The sequence below is a fragment of the Prionailurus bengalensis genome, chromosome B4, assembly GCF_016509475.1.
Source record: "Prionailurus bengalensis isolate Pbe53 chromosome B4, Fcat_Pben_1.1_paternal_pri, whole genome shotgun sequence".
NCBI lineage: Eukaryota > Metazoa > Chordata > Mammalia > Carnivora > Felidae > Prionailurus > Prionailurus bengalensis.
Genome location: NC_057358.1, coordinates 44,006,109 through 44,027,867, shown reverse-complemented (window position 1 = coordinate 44,027,867; position 21,759 = coordinate 44,006,109). Strand labels below are relative to the sequence as shown.

General features: G+C 40.2%; 1 protein-coding gene across 1 annotated transcript; it reads left to right on the top strand.

Annotated features, from left to right (window-relative positions):
- Positions 1–1,689: 1,689 nt before the first annotated feature.
- On the top strand, positions 1,690–20,465 carry CLEC2A (C-type lectin domain family 2 member A). The gene is made up of 5 exons (XM_043562407.1): positions 1,690–1,879; positions 13,116–13,190; positions 16,044–16,213; positions 18,123–18,226; positions 19,947–20,465. The coding sequence occupies exons 1-5, from the start codon at positions 1,825–1,827 to the stop codon at positions 20,053–20,055; spliced, it is 513 nt and encodes a 170-aa protein (XP_043418342.1). The 5' UTR covers positions 1,690–1,824; the 3' UTR covers positions 20,056–20,465.
- Positions 20,466–21,759: the final 1,294 nt, after the last annotated feature.

Below are 21,759 nucleotides of genomic sequence, written 5' to 3'. Positions count from 1 at the left end.
CTATATTTTCTTTCCTTTTACATTTACAAATGCAATGAGTGATGAAATATTCTCAGGAGAAATTTTCTCAAATTTTTCTTAAACAAATGAGCAAACGAAAGCTTAGATGATTTGTAGGTTTTGTTAAACTACTCAATTGCCTCTGTCAGGCTTGGAGGAGAAAAAGAAACAGTAATTGCAAAGCAAAATGTGAGGTGCTTTAATATACATGTGTGCAAGGTTGAAAGGGAGCATGTAAGAGGAGAAAAGTTGTTCAAGTTCACTGAATGTCTACCATGTCCTTTCTGTGTCCAGTATACTTTATGCCATCTCATTTAATAGACTTCCAAGCAAAATGAGGAAAGTATGTGTTTCCACAAGACCTATAAAGGAAGCCAATGAAGGGAGTTCATGTAACTTTCCAGTAGTCAAAACAACTAGCAAATTCTGGACCCAAGATTAGAATCAGGTCTTCATGATGCCAAAAATGGCTCTTTCCAAAAGTCCAGAAGGCATGGACCAACCATGCTGAAGGTATTCAAGCCTCCAGCGTGATTAAATAAAACCGAGGGGATGTCTGCTAGGGTCTGTAGATAAGCTTCTCAGTCTTACAGGAATGAACACAGGAATGGCTCTGCACAGAGAGCTGAGACAGGCACACATTTTGGTTGTCATAATTGGGCAAATTTATATAACAAATCCAGAGAAACATACTGACTCTAACCAGTAAGTGGATCAGTGCTCCAACCAGTGAATGACTTCAAGGTATACATTTTTAGAAACATAATACAGCTTCATACACAAAATCTTCGAGGAAGATATAGTTCTATTTTAGTTCATACATATGCTATAATTCATAAGTAGGTTTTAAAGTGATACACGTACCAGAATGTGTGTATGTGTGTGTGTGTGTGTGTGTGTGTGTGTATGGATAGATGGGTAGATAGAAATAGATGACTGATAGATAGATAGATAGATAGATAATGGATAGATAGACAATGGATAGATAGATAGAAATAGATGATAAATGATAGAGAAAGAAAGAAAAGAAAGGAAAGAAAGGGGAAGGAAGAGAAAGAAAGAAAGAAAGAGAAAGAAAGAAAGAAAGGGAAAGAAAGAAAGAAAGAAAGAAAGAAAGAAAGAAAGAAAGAAAGAAAGAAAGAAAGAAAGAAAGAAAGAAAGAAAGAAAGAAAGAGAAAAGAAGGAAAGAAAAAGAAAGAAAGAAAAATGCCAGGCATAATGCCAGGCAATGATTATTGTAAGCATTCTCCATGTATAACCTCATTTGATCACTGTAACATTCCTACAGGTAAGTAGAATTTTGCTCTCAATTTTACAGAAGGGAGAACTGAGCATCGGAGTTTAAATAGCTTTCTAAATGTCACACAAGTAATAACTGCATTTGAACCCATATAGACTGAATGTGTGTGTGTAGGTAATAACTATTAATGATTTGGCTTTCTATAAAGATGAGAAATGAGATAATTCCAAGAAAGAAATATAGAGTGCTATAAGGCGATGGATATTATTTTCCATGTGTTCCACTCAATATGCCACATAGGATATTTTTATTCTTTAAGGACAAAAATATTTTGCCAATTTCATGACACTCCTTTGCTTATTATGGATGAGTCAACTACCCACTTATCCTAATGAATCTATTTTTATCTCTGGTCTGAACTGGTTTGACAGTTTACTCATACCATTTCTCCTTGGTTCAAATGAGCATTGCCAATTTTTCCACTACAGTTGGACATAAAAGCCTGCTGATTCTTTTTCTTTGTTAGCGATGTATGAGGTAGCCTTCTAGTTCTCTCCTGTTGATCTGGATCAATCACAGATGCCATGATCACCCCAGAGCTGCGTGAGTCGAGGCATGGTAACCGGATATGCAGGCCAAGTAAGTTTCCTTGGGTGACGGAGAATGAAGGGAAAATCAATAAAAAACAAAATAGAGGACAGTCTAAAAATGCCGAACTCTTTCCTAAGGGAGGAAAACTACTCAAGTTTATGAGGTAGAGGAAGCAGCTCTGTAAAGTAATGCAAGATTGGGGAGAATGTGTGGAGTTTTATATCTGTAAGAGAGTGAGCATAAGCTTGTGAGAATGAAAATATTTGGGGTGAATTTTATGGTGTGTGCATTATATGCCAATAAAAAGGGTTTATTTTATTTTATTTTTTTAAATTTTTTTTCCACGTTTTTATTTATTTTTGGGACAGAGAGAGACAGAGCCTGAACGGGGGAGGGTCAGAGAGAGAGGGAGACACAGAATCGGAAACAGGCTCCAGGCTCTGAGCCATCAGCCCAGAGCCCGACGCGGGGCTCGAACTCACGGACCGCGAGATCGTGACCTGGCTGAAGTCGGACGCTTAACCGACTGCGCCACCCAGGCGCCCCAAAAAGGGTTTTTTTTAAATGTACTCTTACAACAGAGAAAAGTTATTTGCCACAGTTTTGCCCAATCCTGTAACAGAGATTGCATTCACTCTCTCAACTAGCACAGACCACGGATGGATTGAAGTAGCTGATGTCTTGCTAAAGTGAGTGAAGATATTTCTAAATGTTTCTGCTTGGGTCAGGGGGATTTTCAGAATCGTTCAGTGTCCAGTGTCTTTATTGTTTCCCCAACATCATCTGGATAAAAGTTGAGAAAATCTGGAAGATGGCTTGAAGATACTTATTAGGGCTGAAAAGGGCTTTTGACGTGTAAGGATTGACTGAGCCTAAAAATTATGCTAATTTTAACTGGATTGAAATGCAAACAGGCAAACTAACAAATGACAATGAGGCACAATGAAACGAAACAAAACGCCACCATTCGCGACAATTGATAGGGTTTCTGTTAGACAACATGAGTGAACCGTTTTTGCCAAATTACATGATCAGAATAGGAAACCTTTCAAAACTTCATGAAAAAGACAGTGAAGAGAAACAAATCATTTCTGCAGTTTACCGGTATGAATGCCGATAGCAGCTATCCAGCAAGTCTCTTAATAAACAAATCTAGTAATCTTAAAAGTGGAGGAGACTTCAGTAGTCACTTAATAAAACTTCTCACTTCGTGTGACATTTCTAGCTACAACATTTCTAGCAGAAATTTCTACGCCAGAATACTTGTAGCGATAGCATCTCTATCTTGCAAAGCGGTCTGTTTCAATTCTGAGCAATTTTAATTAGAAGTGTCTTTAGCAAATGCAATGTATTATTCACTTAAAAGCAGGTCAAAGGCTAAATTTTATTTTGTTTTTTACCACAATAAAATAAATTCAGTCTTTTCTTTTCAGCGTGGCTTTTGAGCACTCATCACGCACACTCGGGAGGCCTGGGTGATTTCTTGAGCACCAGAAAATGTAATAATTGTCCGAAGGCCAGAGGGAAGGAAGCAAAAGCAGAAATCCAAAACTTGCCTTGAACATGTTTTCTTTTTTGTAGCCTCATGCTGCTGTATCTCCCAAATGCAAGCCCTGAGCCTTATCACTCTTAGCATTCGTGCACACTCATGCACACACACAACGCTCACATGTATAAACTAGCCTTAGATCTCCAAAGGGCTTTCTAGCAGTCCCTTATGTTGATTTCCCAAATCTCTGTCTTTCCCCTACCTCCGAACTTTCCTCAGTTATTTTTTTTTTTAAGGGTGGAAGCAGATATCTGCGGATTGCCATTGTCTCATCCACTAAGGAATTTGTTCAAGAATGGATTGCTAATAGAATGACTAATTTTTCTTATCAGATAGAATTTGTGTCCTTATGACACTGAATAATTCCCTTTGATATCATTGAAAACTAACAAAACAGGGGCACCTGGGTGGCTCAGTCAGTTAATCGTCAGATTGACTTGATCATGGCTCAGGTCATGTCTCACGGTTCCTGAGTTGGAGCTCCGCGTTGGGCTCTGCACTGACCCTGTGGAGTCTGCTTGGGATTCCCCACCCGCCCTCTCTCTCAAAATAAATTTAATAAAAAAGAGAGAAAGAAAAATAGTGGGACACGTGGATGGCTTAGCTGGTCAAGCGTCCGACTTCGGCCCAGGTCATGATCTCAAGGTTAGTGAGTTTCAGGTCACTGTGCTGACAACCCAGAGCCTGGAACTTGGTTCAGATTCTGTGTCTCCCTCTCTCTCTGGCCCTCCCCCGCTCACACTTTGTCTCTCTCTCTCTCTCTCTCTCTCTCTCTCTCAAAAATAAGCATTAAAAAAGAAAAATAGCACAACAATAAATGTAAGTGATAAGTAGAAAGTTTAGGGGCGTGGTATACAGAGGAGTCCCAGAAAGAGTGAAGTATAAAGGGACGGGGTTATTTTTAGCAGTAGCAGAAGAAAAAGTATCATAAGAGAAGAAACCTATGCTCCTCAAATTGGAAAAAGCATGCACAGTGATGAGCAGAAAGATTAAAAGGATGTTTTTGGTAATTTGATAACTGCTACTGAATTGCAAAACATCAAGTACAAAGAGGAAATCTTGGAAGCCTTCAAAGAGAAGGAAAACACACAAACCGGATGAACACCAAGAAACTGAAAATCCTCCTCTGGATGGTAAGTTTCTCATCAGGGACAGCAGCTGCGTAAAGAGAATAGTGCAACTTCTTCACGTGCATAAAGGGGTTTTCATTCAGGTTTTTCACCCAGTCTAGCAGATGTCTGAGCAAATTTTCAGATGTAAAAATTTTAAAATGATTGCGATGCGTCTGCCGAAATGAATTCACAGGAAACAAAATCAAACAAGAAAAATACAAAAAGACATACGGCACAAGAACAATTAAAAAGCCAGAGGACCGAAACCACTAAGTACAAATAAGTGATTTTTTTCATAGTACTGCAATGACCTCGGATGAAATCATTAATCTCTCTGAGCATCAGTGTCTGCATTTATGAAATAAGGATAATTCATCTTGTCTCACGGACGTTGTTATGAGGAATGAGTCAGGTTTTCCGTGAAGAGTATCTGGTTCATTGCCCGATAAGTATTCAGTGCTTGGGAAAAGGTAACTCTGCGTATATATACACACTTATGCATATTTGGCCTTACACACAGATGGATGAAGCAATACACTGAAATCTTAAGCACTCTCCCATGCTACCTTCATATCCCTGATTATCTTCTAGTTAGTGATCTTTAACATAGATATGGCACATGTAGAAGGGATGCTCTCCCAACGGCCATGTGAAGCTAACAAAAAGACTGTTAATATGTAATTGGCTAGACTCTGAATTCAGAGAAAACATACATTGAAACATAATTCATTGTTAATATGAATTAACAGCCGAAGTTTTGTTTTCCCTCATTCTTGCATGTCCATACCTGGACGAGATTTCTGCAGTCTGCTGTCCTCATCTTCTTCCAGTAACCTCATCAGAATCCTTCATATCTTAACTCTTTCCATGGTGCAGCGATAGGAATCTTTCTCCTCTTTACCCTCGTTAAACAGATCTGTGACCATACAAAGCTGACCGATTTATTTGGCCAAATGTATTACAATTTATTTTTTATTTTTTTTGTAACACTGATGTCCAGCGATCTACAATTCAGAATCATTTTGAAAATTCTGCCAGTGTTTGCTTCCTATGTTTTGGATATCTGGTGTCTGGAATGTATATGTTTATAATTTGGTTAGATTGCGTTTTAAAATGGTACCCTTGGGGACGCCTGGGTGGCGCAGTTGGTTAAGCGTCTGACTTCAGCCAGGTCACGATCTCGCGGTCCGGGAGTTCGAGCCCCGCGTCGGGCTCTGGGCTGATGGCTCAGAGCCTGGAGCCTGCTTCCGATTCTGTGTCTCCCTCTCTCTCTGCCCCTCCCCTGTTCATGCTCTGTCTCTCTCTGTCCCAAAAATAAATAAACGTTGAAAAAAAAAATTAAAAAAAAAATAAATAAATAAAATAAAATAAAATGGTACCCTTGCAGGCTAGCCAGGAACCTTATTATATTAATTCCTCTATTTCCTCTCCTCACAAACCCCATGGATTGGGATTATAATGTAAAAAGATGGCCTTGTCCAAGTACTGCTTTTTTCATAGCCTTTAAGGTTGAATTCTGGACCAAAGAAGCTTTTCTGTGAGGTAGAAACAGAAAGGGGCTGCCAACAGTAGTCTGTTGTGTTTATAACTCACAGTCTTGCACTCCAAGGTCATGATGTCTCCTCAAATTAAAACATTGGCCTTCAGGGGCGCCTGGGTGGCTCGGTCGGTTGAGCGTCTGACTTCGGCTCAGGTCATGATCTCACGGTCCGTGAGTTCCAGCCCTGCGTCGGGCTCTGTGCTGACAGCTCAGAGCCTGGAGCCTGTTTCGGATTCTGTGTCTCCCTCTCTCTCTGCTCCTCCCCTGTTCATGCTCTGTCTCTCTCTGTCTCAAAAATAAATAACATTTAAAAAAAATTAAAAAAAAAATTGGCCTTCGGTCATGATACTATATGAGGTCACTGACACCTGGAGAACATGTAAAGTAGCTGGGGACCTGAAAAGGTAACCCCTCTAAAACGCAATAATTCCTAGAATATTCCAAGAAGAAAAATCGAAGAGTTATTATGAGAATTAAAACATAATAAAAACACTCAACAAGATCAGGAAAACCAAGTGGAAATATTAAGTATGGAAATATATTTGAAATAAAGGACATTTTGTAGAGTTAATCAGTAGAATTGATGCCATTAAGCATGAATTATTCTAAAACACAGTAGAAAAGAAAACGAAATGGAAAATACAAAAGAAAAGCTGAGCGATATGAAATGCAAGTAGAAATGCCAACTCAAGAGAGTAAGAGAAGGAGGATCTGAGAAGGAGAGAGAGATGGAGAGAGAGAGACACAGAGAGAGAGAGAGAGAGAGAGAGATGAAATGGAGGATAAATTAAAGAAAGCCAAACACAGAATTATGGGGTGCCTGGATGGCTCAGTTGGTTAAGCATCCATTCGGCTCAGGTCATGATCTCACGGTCCGTGAGTTCGAGCCCCACGTCGGGCTCTGTGCTGACAACTCAGAGCCTAGAGCCTGCTTCGGATTCTGTGTCTCCCTCTCTCTCTGTTCTTCCCCTACTTTCACTGCCTCTGTCTCTCAAAAACATGAATAAAGGTTAAAAAATAACAAAAAAGAGAGAGTCAAACACAAAATTAAAATTGGTGTTAGGGGGTGCCTGGATGGCTCAGGCAGTTAAGCATCTGACTCTTGATTTCAGCTCAGGTCATGATCTTACAGTTCGTAGGTTCAAGCCCAGAGTCAGACTCTACACAGACAGCACCGAGCTGCCTGGGATTCTCTCTCTCCCTCCCTCTCTACCCCATCCCCTGCTCTCTCTATCTCTCTCACACAAATAAATAAACATTTAAAAACCATAAATATGAAAATTTAATGAAATATTTTGAAAATGATTCATCAGTTGTTACAGGTTGAATTCTGCCCCCCACAAACTCATAGGTTGGCGTCCAAACCCCCAGTATCTCAGACTGTGATCTCATTTGGAGATCGAGTCTTTATTAAATTAAAATGAAGTCAGTGGGGGTGGACCCCAACCCATTATGACTGATGTCCTTATTAAAAGGGGAAATTTGGGGGCGCCTGGGTGGCGCAGTCGGTTAAGCGTCCGACTTCAGCCAGGTCACAATCTCGTGGTCCGGGAGTTCGAGCCCCATGTCGGGCTCTGGGCTGATGGCTCAGAGCCTGGAGCCTGCTTCCGATTCTGTGTCTCCCTCTCTCTCTGCCCCTCCCCCGTTCATGGTCTGTCTCTCTCTGTCCCAAAAATAAATAAACGTTGAAAAAAAATAAAAATAAAAATAAAAAATGAAAGGGGAAATTTGGAGATAGACTCACATACAGGGATAATGCCCTATCAACATAGTGATAACTATAAGCCAAAAAAAAAAAAAAAAAAAAAAAAAGCCTAGAACAGATCCTTTCCTTACAGCCCCCACAAAGAACCAACCCCACCAACACCTTAGTTTCAGACTTCCAGCCTCCAGAAATGTGACACAATAAATATCTGTTGCGTAAGCCACCCAGTCTGTGGTGCCTCATTAGGGCAGTCCTAACAAAGTGAAATACCCATGCATTTATCAACTTAGATAACAGAGGATCAATAGATTTGGGGGAGAGATAAAATGCCAAAACGAAACGTGAAAAAAGAAATAATTAAAGTAAATGTGGAAAGGGCACCTGTGTACCTGGGTTGAGCAACCAACTCTTACATTCAGCTCAGGTCGCGGTCTCACGGTGCGTGAGATCGAGCCCCGCTTCCGGCCCCCGCTGGCAGCACGAAGCGCACTTGGGATTTTCTCTCTCTGTCGCTGCTCATCCTCCACTTGTGCTCTTTCTCTCTCTTTCTCTCAGAAATAAATAAATAAGCAGTTTTTTTAAAAAGACACCTTTCCCCCTTTTACTGGGATCATGAAACTGAAGGAAACCAGAATGCGTATCCCCAAATATGTCTCTTTGACATAAAAAATATTCTGCACCGAAAGCAATCAGGAAGCAATGAACACGGGAGAAACTCACCCTACTCCACCTTTTCCACCTAAAGATATAAATTCTCCTTTCGCTACACCAATTCTTATCAGCCCCTGGAAAGCAAACCGTACTCCATTAGCTTCCCACAGAGCGCCACCTTTGGAAGAAGACTAAACCTGCTTTTCCTTCTGCTGTTACTTCTCTCCAAAAGTATTGTTCTTTGTGGAAGATGCTAAGTAGGCTGGCTTTCTAAAATCCCCTTGGATTGCCTCTTCGTTTTGGCTTCTCCCATGTGATGGGTCAGTACCTTGTTTTTCCCGTATGAATCGTTTTGTTGAAAAGCCCAGCCGAGGGGTGCCTGGGTGGCTCAGTGGGTGAAACCTCCGAGCCTGGAGCCTGCTTCCGATTCTGTGTCCCCTTCTCTCTCCGCCCCGCCCCCACGTGTGCTCTGGCTCTCTCTGGCTCTCAAAAATAAATAAATGTAAAAAAAAATTTTTTTTAATAAAAATAAAAAAAATAAATAAATAGCTTTCATTCTTTTTATGCCACTGTTTTCCAGAGTGGCTGTGCCAGTTTGCATTCCCGCCAACCCCGTAAGAGGGGTCCCCTTCCTCTGCATCCTCGCCAACACCTGCGGTTTCCTGTGTGATTCATTTTAGCACGTTCTGACAGAATGAGGTGATCTCTCATTGCAGTTTTGATTTGCATTCCCCTGGGGATCATTGATGCTGAGCATCTTTTCATGTGTCCGTTTGCCATCTGGACGTCTTCTTTGGGAAAATGTCTATTCATGTCTTCTGCCCATTTTTAAAATGGATTATTAGGAGTTTTTTTGGAGGGGAGGTTGAGTTATATAAGTTCTTCATATATTTTGGAAGCATTTAGTCTACTTACATTCAAAATAATTGTTGATAGATATGTATTTATTGCCATTTTATTACTTGTTTTGTAATTGTTTCTAGAGATTTTTTCTGATCCTTTCTTGTCTTTGTCACTTTTGGTCTCTCCTTTGCATTTAAAGAGTCCGCTTTAGTATTTCTTGCAGGGCTGGCTTGTGGTCATGAACTCCTTTAGTTTTTGTGTGTCTGGGAAATCCTTATCTCTCCTATCCCAAATGATAGCCTTGCTGGATAGAATATTCTTGGCTGCAGATTTTTCCTAGTCAGCATGTGGAACAGATCATGCCCTTCCTTTCTGGCTTCCAAGTTTCTCCTGGAGAGATCTGAATCTAGCCTTAAGGTTCTTCCCTTGTAAGTTAAGGACTTCTTTTGTCTTGGTGCTTTTAAGATTTTTTTCTTTACCCTGTATTTTGCAAGTTTAATTATAATGGGCTTTGTTGTTGGCCTGCTTTTGTTAATTTTGATGGGATTTCTCCGTGCCTCCTAGATCTGGATGTCTGTTTCCTTCCCCAGATTAAGGAAGTTTTTAGCTGTTATCTCTTCAAATAAGTTTTATGCCATCTGTTCTCTCTTCTCTGGGACTCCTATAATACAAATGATATTACTTTTGATGGAGTCACTGAGTTGCCTAAGTCTATTCTCATTTTCCAGAATTCTCTTTCTCGCTATTGTTCAACTTCATTATTTTCCATTATTTTGTCTTCTAGGTCACTAATTCAGTCCTCTGCTTCTTCCAGCCTGCTGTTCATTGAATCAAGCCTGTGTCCAATCTTGCGTATTGCACTCTTCATCTCTGATACTTTTTTGACTCTTTGATTTCTGTGGCAAGGGTCCCACTGATGTCTTCCTTTTTTTTTTTTCTTCTCAAATCCAGTTGAATATTGTTATAGTTGTTGCTTTAAATTCTGTATCAAGCATGTTACTTATATCTGTTTCACTTAGATGTCTGGCAGTGGCCTTACCTTGTTCTTTCATTTGGCATTTTGTCTAAGTCTCTGCTTCCTTCTTTGTGTTCGAAAAGCCAGTCATGTCTCCTGTTCCTCAAAGTAGTGGCTTTATGAAGAAGGAGTCATGTAATGTCCAGGGTCTGATGCTTCAGGGAGGATGCCTGGTTTGTGCCGCATGTGCTCTGCTGTTGTGTTTTGCAGGGACTCTCCTTGCCTACTGTGGGCAGTGTTTGGTCGCTGCCTGAATGTGGTGAGTTTTAACTATGTGTGCTCTGGTCTGCTGTGAAATGAGACCTGTCACCACCCGCACCAGAACGGAGGCCCTGCAGAACTCTCTGGTCAGGAGGTGTGGTCTGGGCAGGCATTTGTGCTGATCTTCTATAGGAGGGGACCAGTGCCCTGGGACTGATGCAAGCATGACTAGGAAGGGCAGTCCTGCCAGAGTTCAGGGGTGTGGGACTTGATGTAAATAAGTCAGGTGGACAACGTTGGCATTGCATTGTTTCTTGCAGATGGCTCTGTCTTTATGCTGAGGGGCTGGGGGCGTGGGGAGGGGCACACACCAGCATCTTTGTTCCTATGAATGTTGACTCTCAGTAATGAGTTCTGAGAAGTGTAAATAATCTCCCCTTTGTGTGCCCCGGCATTCTTGCAATCACAGTTTCGACATTGTCTTCCTCCAGATTGTCTGCCTGCCTTGTCTCCAGGAGCAGCGCAGTGCCCTCAAGGCTCTATTCCCGCCAAGCCTCCCGACCTTTAAAAACCCAGGCGTTAAGCCCCACTGGTTGCCAGAACTGATGAAATTCAGCCCCTCTCATTTTCCAAGCCAGTGTCTTTGGGGAGATGTTCTCCTTGTGCATTCTCCTGTGTGTTCCCCTCTCTCTCCCTCCCTTTCCTGCGACCAGTACTCCCTCCCCTCCATAGCACCCTCCATCTATTTCTCCCTTAAAACATGTCTTCCCACCTTCTTCAATGTGGCCTCTTCTCTCCCTTTACTTGTGGAGTTTGTTTTGTCAGTCTTCAGGTCAACTTCTAAGGTATGTAGGACAATTTGACAGTTTTCTTTTTTAAACTTTTTTTTTTTTAACGTTTATTTATTTTTGAGAGAGAGACAGACAGAGCATGAACGGGGGAGGGTCAGAGAGAGGGAGACACAGAATCTGAAACAGGCTTCAGGCTCTGAGCTGTCAGCACAGAGCCCGACGCGGGGCTCGAACTCACGGACCGTGAGATCATGACCTGAGCCGAAGTCGGCCACTTAACCGACTGAGCCACCCAGGCGCCCCGAATTTGACAGTTTTCTAGTTGTGCTGAAACGCCCAGAGTCTAAGAGACCCCCAAAAACGAACCACCAGAGTCCAGAGTCAAAGCTAAGCAGCAAGGGTCATTTATTGCAGGTTCGAACCTGGACCTCTGCGCCCCCATTGCCGGTGACGCCAAGAGGCCCTGAGAGAGGTTTTTACACCCGTTTTATAGACAGGTACAAACAAGTCATGGGGAAATCAGGAATTTTCCACAGTTACAGAGCTGCGATTGGTTGGTGTTTAAAGTTGGACACTTAACAGTATTCGATTGGTTCCTGCCTTTAGGTCAGACCACAACCGGGGGTACGGGTATCACAATGATTGATCAGGAATACACGGATGTGCCAAGCAACAATGATTGATCAGGAGTACACGGATGTGCCAAGTAACAATGGTTGATCAAGAATATACGGATGTGCCAGGCAATAATGATTGATCAGGAATACATAGGCGCGCCAAGCAATTGTACAGAAGCGGAACAAGCTGGTTAAGCTTGGTTAGGTTTCAGTTTCCCATAACTTAAGCTTTTAAGTTTCAATTTTCTCAGGCCTCTCAGTGCTTGTGAAATGAGAGGAGCCTGTGGCTGTCCCACTTCTGCCACTGTCTTCCTGACTCCCCCAAGCCTTTTTCCTGATATTTAAATGCGTGTGAGTGAAAAAACATTCTTTCCAGATTGTTTCTACATTTGCTAAGTAAGTGTCAGAGAAGATCACTACTAAAAGTATTACTGCTTCTTTTAATCTCTTAACATTTCCATGAATGCCAAATCGCCTCTCTAATTCATTCTGCTCACCACAAATTACTGCTTTTATCCTGACATTTCCTTGCTTAAATGCATTAAATTTCTCCCTACTGCTTGCAGAATAAATAAAAACATTTATCTTAATTTTTCGACTGTCCTATGAGCCTATGACTTTCCTTTCTCCCCTATCTCTGATGTTGTTGATTTATGTTGTCTTTTATAGCCACTTGTCTGATCATAGCCCTTTTGTTGAACCTTGGACTTTCTTGATTACCATCCACCATTCACACTATTTCTACCTTTTGAAATAACCTTGCATTTCCTCCCTCCTTCCACCAAGTCTAAGTAATCTCTCCACTGCTGATGCCCCATCTGAACAGCTACAGCGGTCATTGGCACTTCTCTTCTTTGCCCTTTATAAGGTCATTGTATCCTTTATTACTTTAAGATGTAGATGCTTTTATTTATTTTTTTTTAATTTTTTTTCAACGTTTTTTATTTATTTTTGGGACAGAGAGAGACAGAGCATGAACGGGGGAGGGGCAGAGAGAGAGGGAGACACAGAATCAGAAACAGGCTCCAGGCTCCGAGCCATCAGCCCAGAGCCCGACGCGGGGCTCGAACTCACGGACCGCGAGATCGTGACCTGGCTGAAGTCGGACGCTTAACCGACTGCGCCACCCAGGCGCCCCAAGATGCAGATGCTTTTAATGAGAGTTTTTAAATTGATTATTATAAAGAGGGATAAACGAAAATAAATATTCAGGCTAGGTTTCTCTGGAAATTTTACAATAGACATTTATTTGTTTTGCAGTTCACAAATTGAAAAAAGGCTGGATGTTACACCTTTGTATGTATCTCTTGCTCATACTGACCATTGCCATACTAGGTGAGTAGCTTAGCTCATAAATTGTCAATGCTTCTCCATGCACAGTAGGGCCAAACATATCTCAGACTTAATCTTGGATTTCTCAGTCCTGGAGTAATAAAAAGGTCTTGTAGACACAGAATCGGAAGCAGGCTCCAGGCTCTGAGCCATCAGCCCAGAGCCCGACGTGGGGCTCGAACTCACAGACCGCCAGATCATGACCTGAGCCGAAGTTGGACGCCCAACCGACTGAGCCACCCAGGCGCCCCTAGTTTTTAGTCTTTGAGTAAGATAATCATAAATTTTCAAATGACCACTAGATAACAACACCAATAGTCATGTTTTTTTCCAATGTTTGTTTGTTTGTTTTTTATTTTTTTAAATTTACATCCAAATTAGTTAGCATATAGTGCAACCGTGATTTCAGGAGTAGATTCCTCAGTGCCCCTTACCCATTTAGCCCATCCCCCCTCCCACAACCCCTCCAGCAGCCCTCAGTTTGTTCTCCATATTTATGAGTCTCTTCTGTTGTGTCCCCCTCCCTGTTTTTATATTACTTTCGTTTCCTTTCCCTTATGTTCACCTGTTTTGTCTCTTGAAGTCCTCATAATAGTCCTGTTTTTTTTAATTGAGAGTACTTTGTGCAAGTCAAAGAACCAATTTTAGTGACACCTGGGTGGCTCAGTCAGATGAACGTCTGACTTTTTGGTTTCTGCTCAGGTCATGATCTCCCGGTTTCATGAGTTTGAGCTCCTCATTGGGTTCTGCACTGACACTGCGGACCCTGCTTGGGATCCTCTCTCTTCCTCTCTCTCTGCCCCTTCCCCACTCATCTTTCTCTCTCTCAAAATTTTTTGTTTAAAAAAGAGCCAATATTACATACACTATGCTTATTATTTTTATTTAATTCTCACAAGGCCATGACATAAGTATAATTATGAAATCTATTTACAGGCACAGAAATAGAAGCCAGAGTGAATAAGCTGCCTCTCACAAATGACAAATTCCAGAGCCAGAATGGAGACTCTTGTCTGTCTGGTTCTAATTCCTGATACTTTAACCACCAGGCAATATTGTCTTTATAACTTCAATATTTCTTTGCTCTAATTTCTTTTGGACCAAGATTAAGTTATATTACTAACAGTTGTTCTAGGAAATATTTATGATGTAAAAAAAAAATGTCATAATGGCACAAGTGATTTGTTGCAAGATTTTCTCTGTTGGAGCAGCTTTGTGAAAATGAAGATTTTCACAATTTTCTTCCGGACACTGTTGGTTCGTTTTGTGAAAATAAGTCAAAGGTAGACTTTTAAATTCCTGAGCAGTGACTTAATAGTCTCAGAACTTGATTTTCCATTGTATGCTTTGCTTAATACAGCACTTAATTTAGGACTTAAGTTAAAGTAACACTTAGCACCCTTGGGGCACCTGGTTGGCTCAGTCTGTTGGGCATTCAACTCTTGATTTTGTCTGAGGTCATGATCCCAGGGTCATGGGATCAAGCCCTGCATTGGACTCTGCTGATTGTGGGGCCTGCTTAAGTTTCTCTCTCTCTCCCTCTGTCCCTCTCCCCTGCTCACACTTTCTCTCTCTCTAAAATAAAAACATAAAAAAACCAGTAACACTTAGCACTCTTTATTCTTGTTTTCTTTGTCATTCACAAGAGTACTGATATTCTTTTTCTGTTTTTGTTTTTGTTTTTTTAATTTTTTTTCAACGTTTTTATTTATTTTTGGGACAGAGAGAGACAGAGCATGAACGGGGGAGGGGCAGAGAGAGAGGGAGACACAGAATCAGAAACAGGCTCCAGGCTCCGAGCCATCAGCCCAGAGCCTGACGCGGGGCTCGAACTCACGGACCGCGAGATCGTGACCTGGCTGAAGTCGGACGCTTAACCGACTGCGCCACCCAGGCGCCCCTGATATTCTTTTTTTGTATAGCTTTCTGTCACTATTAGAGTCCTGGGAGTGCAATGTTACTGGTATTTAATTATCTGACAGTTAATATATTTATAGAGAAGTGTTTCTATAAGAAGTCTTTACATTCATTCATTAATTAATTATTTAAAAAAATTAAAACACAATATATTTCATTACCTATCTGTGGTAGCCTGAATCTGCCTCTAAGTATTACAAAAAAAAAAAAAAAATTCATGGCAAATTGAGGCGAGAAGGCTTTGGATTTGGCCTGACATTTAAACATTTACTTGGTTCTTTGCCAGTTACATTAACTTATTCAGCCATTTGGAGGGCAGGGACTTTATCCTTTTCTGATTACTCATCACTTACCTGAAACCTTGAAACATAAAATTCTCAAAACATTCTGTACAGAAATAAATTCACCATTATTCCAGCTTCTTTGGCACTGAATATTGGTGAAGGAGAAAAAATTTTTACTAACTCATATTTCAGTGATTTGTTGTCATTTATGGTGAGTTTTACTTCCCTGTCTTGGATGTCCTTTTATGTCTAGGACCATTCATTTCTGTAAGGAAAGACAAGCCTTCCTTTATTACCCTGGTCCGTGAGACCAAAATGGTATTCATGCCTCTAGGTCTCTGTCGAGTGCTAAATTTTATGCATTATTCTGGGAGGACGTCAATATAGACTATGAGAGGCTGGTAGTCCCATTCTTCAGAGTAGAAGCCAGGGAAATCAGATGAACTATGGACTGCTCAACCCTCGAATGGTTTTCTATAGAGACAGCAAGGACTGAATTCATCCATCATTCCATGAGTGAATTTAATTTTAGAGACTGCAAACTGTGGGGGTAAAAGTGAAACTGATTCATCAGAATGAATAGAAACTCTCTTTAACTTATTTTTTGATTCTTTCTTTCTTTCTTTCTTTCTTTCTTTCTTTCTTTTTTTTGTAGCAACAAAACTTTCAAAGTGTTCCCGAACTATGGCATGTGAGGATGAATGGATTGGATTAAGAAAAAAGTGTTTCTATTTTTCCAGTGATACCAAAAATTGGACAGCCAGCAAAAGATTCTGCAGTTCACAGGGATCAGAACTTGCTCATATTGATACACAAGAGGATATGGTAAGAAAAGGAGAAATTTCTCAATCGTTTCAGTGCTTAAGTGTTACGAAGAGAGAATTAAAATGATAAAAGTGAATACTCTATGATGATATATACCAGACAGTGTTCTAAGCACTATAACTATAAAAACTCATGCGATCTTCAATCCTGGTCTATGAAGTAAATATGTAAGTGCCCCTATTTTAAAGATGAAGAAAGTGAGGCACAGAAATGTTGTGTAACATAGCCTTTGTCACAGAGCCATAACTTGGTGAACTGGGATTTGAACCCACACAAATTAGCTAGTCATGCTAGGCCCTTAATCACAATGCATATTGTTTATATAGCTAAATGTCTTTATTTAATGTTTTTAGATTATTAAATAGATTGTTTTAATACTTTTACATTTTTATTCTGCCGAGAATAGCCTGGAAAAATTAAAACAAATAAAAAAGATATGGCTCTTGGAATTGAGGATAAGGATCTGAAGGAAATAGCACAGTTTGAAGGAAATGAGACAATGAATAGAAGTGAAAGAGGGCAAAGGAAGGGAAACTTGGGCTGCACGAGCAGTGAGTGAGGGAAAGGGCTTGTTTATAAAGAAAGTTGACTAATGGGTTTGTGGTCCAATACCAAGGAGCCAACAAAAGAGAAACTAAATCCATCACTCAATATATTTTGTTGCAATAAATCACATTCATCCAGAAGTTAGTTTGATTTCTGATTATATGAGAAAGCATACAATAGCAATAATATTCTCATTCTGGTATCTACTCAAAGGACAGTTGACCCTTGAACAACACAGGTTTGAACTATACAGGTCCACTTACATGCAAATTATTTTCAGTCATTACAGTAGGGCACTGAAAGTGTATTTTCTCTTCCTTATGATTTTTTTAATAACAGTTCCTTTCTCTAGTTTGTTATAAAAAAATTACATAATGTATGTAGCATACGAAATGTGTCAGTTGTTTCCATTAGCAGCAAGACTTTCTGTCAAAGGTAAGCCATTAGCAGTTAAGTTTGGGGGGAATCAAGAGTTATACTTGGGGGTGCCTGGGTGGCTCAGTCGATTGAGCAACAGTCTCTTGATTTCAGCTCAGGTCATGATTCCAGGGTCACGAAATCAAGCCATGCATTGGGCTCTGTGCTGAGCATAGAGCCTGCTTAAGATTCTCTCTTTCTCTCTCTCCCTCTGGCCCTTCCCTGCTCATGCTCTATCTCTAAAATTAAACAAATAAATACATAAATACGTAAAATTGAAAAAAGAGTTACACTTGGATTCTCAAGTGCATGGTGCTGTTGTTCAAGGATCAACTGTAGTTTATGACTGAGTTTTCCCATTTTAACAGTACTTATACTCTCCATTAAACTCTTTCCCCCTGAAATCCCTCCTCTGGTTTTTGAGAAAGGACCTGGGGACAAAACAAAATAGAAGCATTAGTTCTCTGTCACCCTTACAGAACATTCTGTGCCAGTTCCTACAGAAAGTGCTCACCTCCCAATTTTGTTATCCAAACAGACATAGCATCATATCAGTTTATGGTCTTTGTCATTCACTCTGGAGCTAAAACGTACTGGTGGTCTATGCGTTCAAACTTGAAAGAAAGGAATTAAAATATGTTTTCCTCCTCAATAATGAGAAATAGAAATCACCCCTAAAGATGACCCAAGAGAGTGTAGCTCAGAGGATTTCAATGACTTTGTGGAAGTCACTCTATTGCTTACAAACATTTAGGAAGTACAAGAGCAAAGTGAAAATCTTGCTGATAAAACTAACCTCAATATCCCTACCTGTTGCTATAGAAGCAGGAGGGCATGTAGATTAGGAGGCCAATCATGAAAGATGGGATAGTGGGGGTGAGAAGCACGTTCAGCAATATGTTCGAAAATATTCAGCAGCAGATAATGCCCTGACTTTTCGTGAAAGGATTTTTTGAGGAAGCATGCAGGAACTTCTATGCACTGGATCGGATTGAACAGAAAACAAGGAGAGTCTTGGAAGTGGACCAATGGCACCATATTCAATCCTTGGTGAGTTTCCAATTTAGTAGGAAAGGTTTTATGGCGGTGTTGTATACAAATTTAGATTATTTTAAGTTGTATTATTACAAAGAAATCTTTCTATTTGTTACGTGCAACTGCCTTCGTTAGTGTCCACCCTATAACATGTGCCCTTTCACATTGAAACATACCTTAGAACAATCCATATCTCTTCCGCCTTGTTAAATGACACACAGTGAGGGGGGCCTGATGGCTCATCAGCTAAACGTTCAACTTTGGCTCGGGTCATGATCTCATGGTTTGTGGTTTGAGCCTCCCGTTGGGCTCTGTGCTGACAGCTCAGAGCTGGGAGCCTGCTAAGGATTCTGTGTCTCCTTCTCTCTCTGCTCCTCCCCTGCTCATTTTCTATCTCTCTCTATCGGAAAAATAAATAAACATTAAAAAGTAAATAAATGACACAGTGAATTTTTTTGTTATTTTATTTTATTTCATTTTATTTTACTTGTATTGCCAGAGTCTTGCTAATAAACACTTCTCTTGATAATGCAAATTCAACTCATTTGCAAATTCTATTTTTTTTTAACGTTTATTTATTTTTGAGACAGAGAGAGACAGAGCATGAACGGGGGAGGGTCAGAGAGAGGGAGAAACAGAATCTGAAACAGGCTCCAGGCTCTGAGCTGTCAGCGCAGAGCCCAACGCGGGGCTTGAACTCATGAACCGTGAGATCATGACCTGCGCTGAAGCCGGATGCTCAACTGACTGAGCCACCCAGGCGCCCCAGCTCGTTTGCAAATTCTAAACCAAACCACAGGTATTACTTGCACCTTTTGAGAACTAATTGTATTTATACAAGATCTCTTTGTTTTAAAGAATTAGTGATCACATAGTTGTCTTTAACCTTCCATATGCCCATCATAAACAATATTATTTAGTTGAGTAACCATTATTGAGTGAATGTTGCTTTCTTACTTATGTACTATTGCCCCTGGAAACAAGGGCTGTGTGACTCTGCTCTTGTAGCCATGTACTCCTGCCTTAGCATTTCATTAAGTTCTAGATAAACAATGGAATGAATTAAATACTAAAATACATGAGACGTGACAAATTACACTTACTACAGAAAATGGAAAAATCGATCATCAGCAGAGCAAATTAATAGAAATGATTGCAATTAGTCTCTTTGGGTTCTATCTCAGTATGTGTCAAATGCATCAAATGAATATAAAACTTATTCCTTACCTTCAAAAAGGAACATCAGCTAAAAATATGCCAAGAAAATGCTTTAAGAAAAAGACTCTAGAGATCTTTGGATTTAGCAAACACAGTCTCTCCTGATAGATGGATAGAAATAGACATAGATAGATAAATGTAGATAGATATAGATATGGATATAGATATAGATATAGATGATATAGATATAGATGATATAGATACACAGATAGATAAATGTAGGTAGATATAGACTTATATCTACATCTATGGCTTATCCATGTCTATCTATATGTATATCTGCCTTTCTACTTATTATCTTAAATAAGGTTACAGTTTATACTAATAATCATAATAATTAAGTACCTTCAGTCTTCTATTCCTTTAATGTAGCAGATATTTTTGTATAGCATATAGTGATGGGTGAGTACGGAGCTGAATGTTTTGTATAAAATGTCCCGGATCACTTGAATCTTAATTTGATTTTTGATTACAGCTGTCAGTGGTTCCCAAACTAATTTTAATTATTCCTTTTCAGGTTTGAAATTAGTGGGAATGGATCCTTTGCATTTCTGAATGCTGATGGAGTCGGTAGTTCTAGGGGATTTATTGATATCAAGTGGATTTGCAGCAAACCTAAGTTTTAATAGAGCAAAGAACTGAAAAATGACTGTGGTACATCTAATGGCTATCCCGTGGATTAGGAGATTATACGGAATGCATTGCAAAGCAGAACACTGCTTTCTGGCCATGCTGAAAACAGTTTATCTAGTTAATGTATACCCAGGGGGGACACTACACTTTTCTCATCTAGTTAATGTATATCTAGGGGTTAAGTCCTGCGTATGCTCATAAATTCTTTAGACCGTGGTATCACACGGAATATTTCATCCTATCTTAGCTTGTTTTCTGCACATTTTTGATATGTTTGTTCTGGCACGTAGCCCACTGATGTATTGCACATTGTTTCCCTGAATGCATGCTTAATAAATATGGGAGCTTGAGAGCAGCTCCGGGAGACTTCCCTTAGTCTTCCTGTCACCTCTTTTGATTTGCATGGAGTCTTGAGTAATCCTTTCTGCCATCTTCCGTTTTGCTGGACGAAGCCAAAACCCAAACCCACAAATGACTATCACACTTCAGAGTTAAAGGAAAGGCCTAGATAGGCAACATTTACTTCTCACTTGTTATGCTATTGAATACAGAATTTTGTGGGGCGCCTGGGTGGCTCAGTCTGTTAAGCATCTGACTTTGGTTCAGGTCATGATCTCAGTGTTCATGAGTTTGAGTTCCGTGTTGGGCACTGTTGACAGATCAGATTCTGGAGCCTGCTTCAGATTGTGTCTCCCTCTCTCTCTGCCCTTCCACTGCTCATGCTCTGTCTCTCTCTGTCTCTCTCAAATATAAATAAACATTTACAAAAAAAGAAGTTCAGAATCTTGAAAATATTAAACAAAGACACTAAAACCTGTTGAATAAATGAACCTCATCGATTCAAGACGCATAGCTTCCCATGACAAGCCAGGAAGCTTCCACTAAAAAGAACCAAATATAATAATCACAAACAAAGCGATAACCTGTACCTAAAATGATGGTTGTAAGCAACTTTAAAAAGATTGATATCAGTAGGCCAGCCAGCATTTACACAGCTTAAAAGATAGACAAATACATGTGCTCTGTATGTGTAAATATTACAAAATATTGACAATGGTAACTCTGGTTTAAAGAAATGTTACAAGAGAAACACCCATGAAAAGACACTTACTTCAATAGTATCCTGAAAATAAGGAAAGACCCACCGAAAAGGAGCCTAGTTCTATCAATATGAATCACTGATAAATGATCAGAATTATGCATTAAATTATAAAGCTTACTCAAAGTAATCTACAGACTGAATGCAATCTCCATCAGAATACAATGGCATTTTTCATAGGACCAGAACAAAGAATCTTATTTGTATGGAATCATAAGAGACCCCAAATAGCCAAAGCAATCTTGAGAAAGAAGAACAAAGCTGGAGGAGGCATACTCCCTGACTTCGAACTACACTGCCAACCTGCAGTAATCCGAACAGAGAAGTTCTGACACAAAAACACATGGATGAGTGGAATCGAATAGACAGCCCCCAAACAAAAGCCATGCTTCTATGGCCAATTAATCTAGGACCAAGGAGATAAGAATGTACAATGGGGAAAAGACAAGTCTTTCAACAGATGATGTTGGAACGGCTGGACAGCTACATGCCAAAGAAGGAAACTGGACAACTAGCTTACACTATATACAAAAATAAATTCAAAATGAATTAAAGACTTACCGGGGCACCTGGGTGGCTCAGTCGGTTAAGCGTCTGA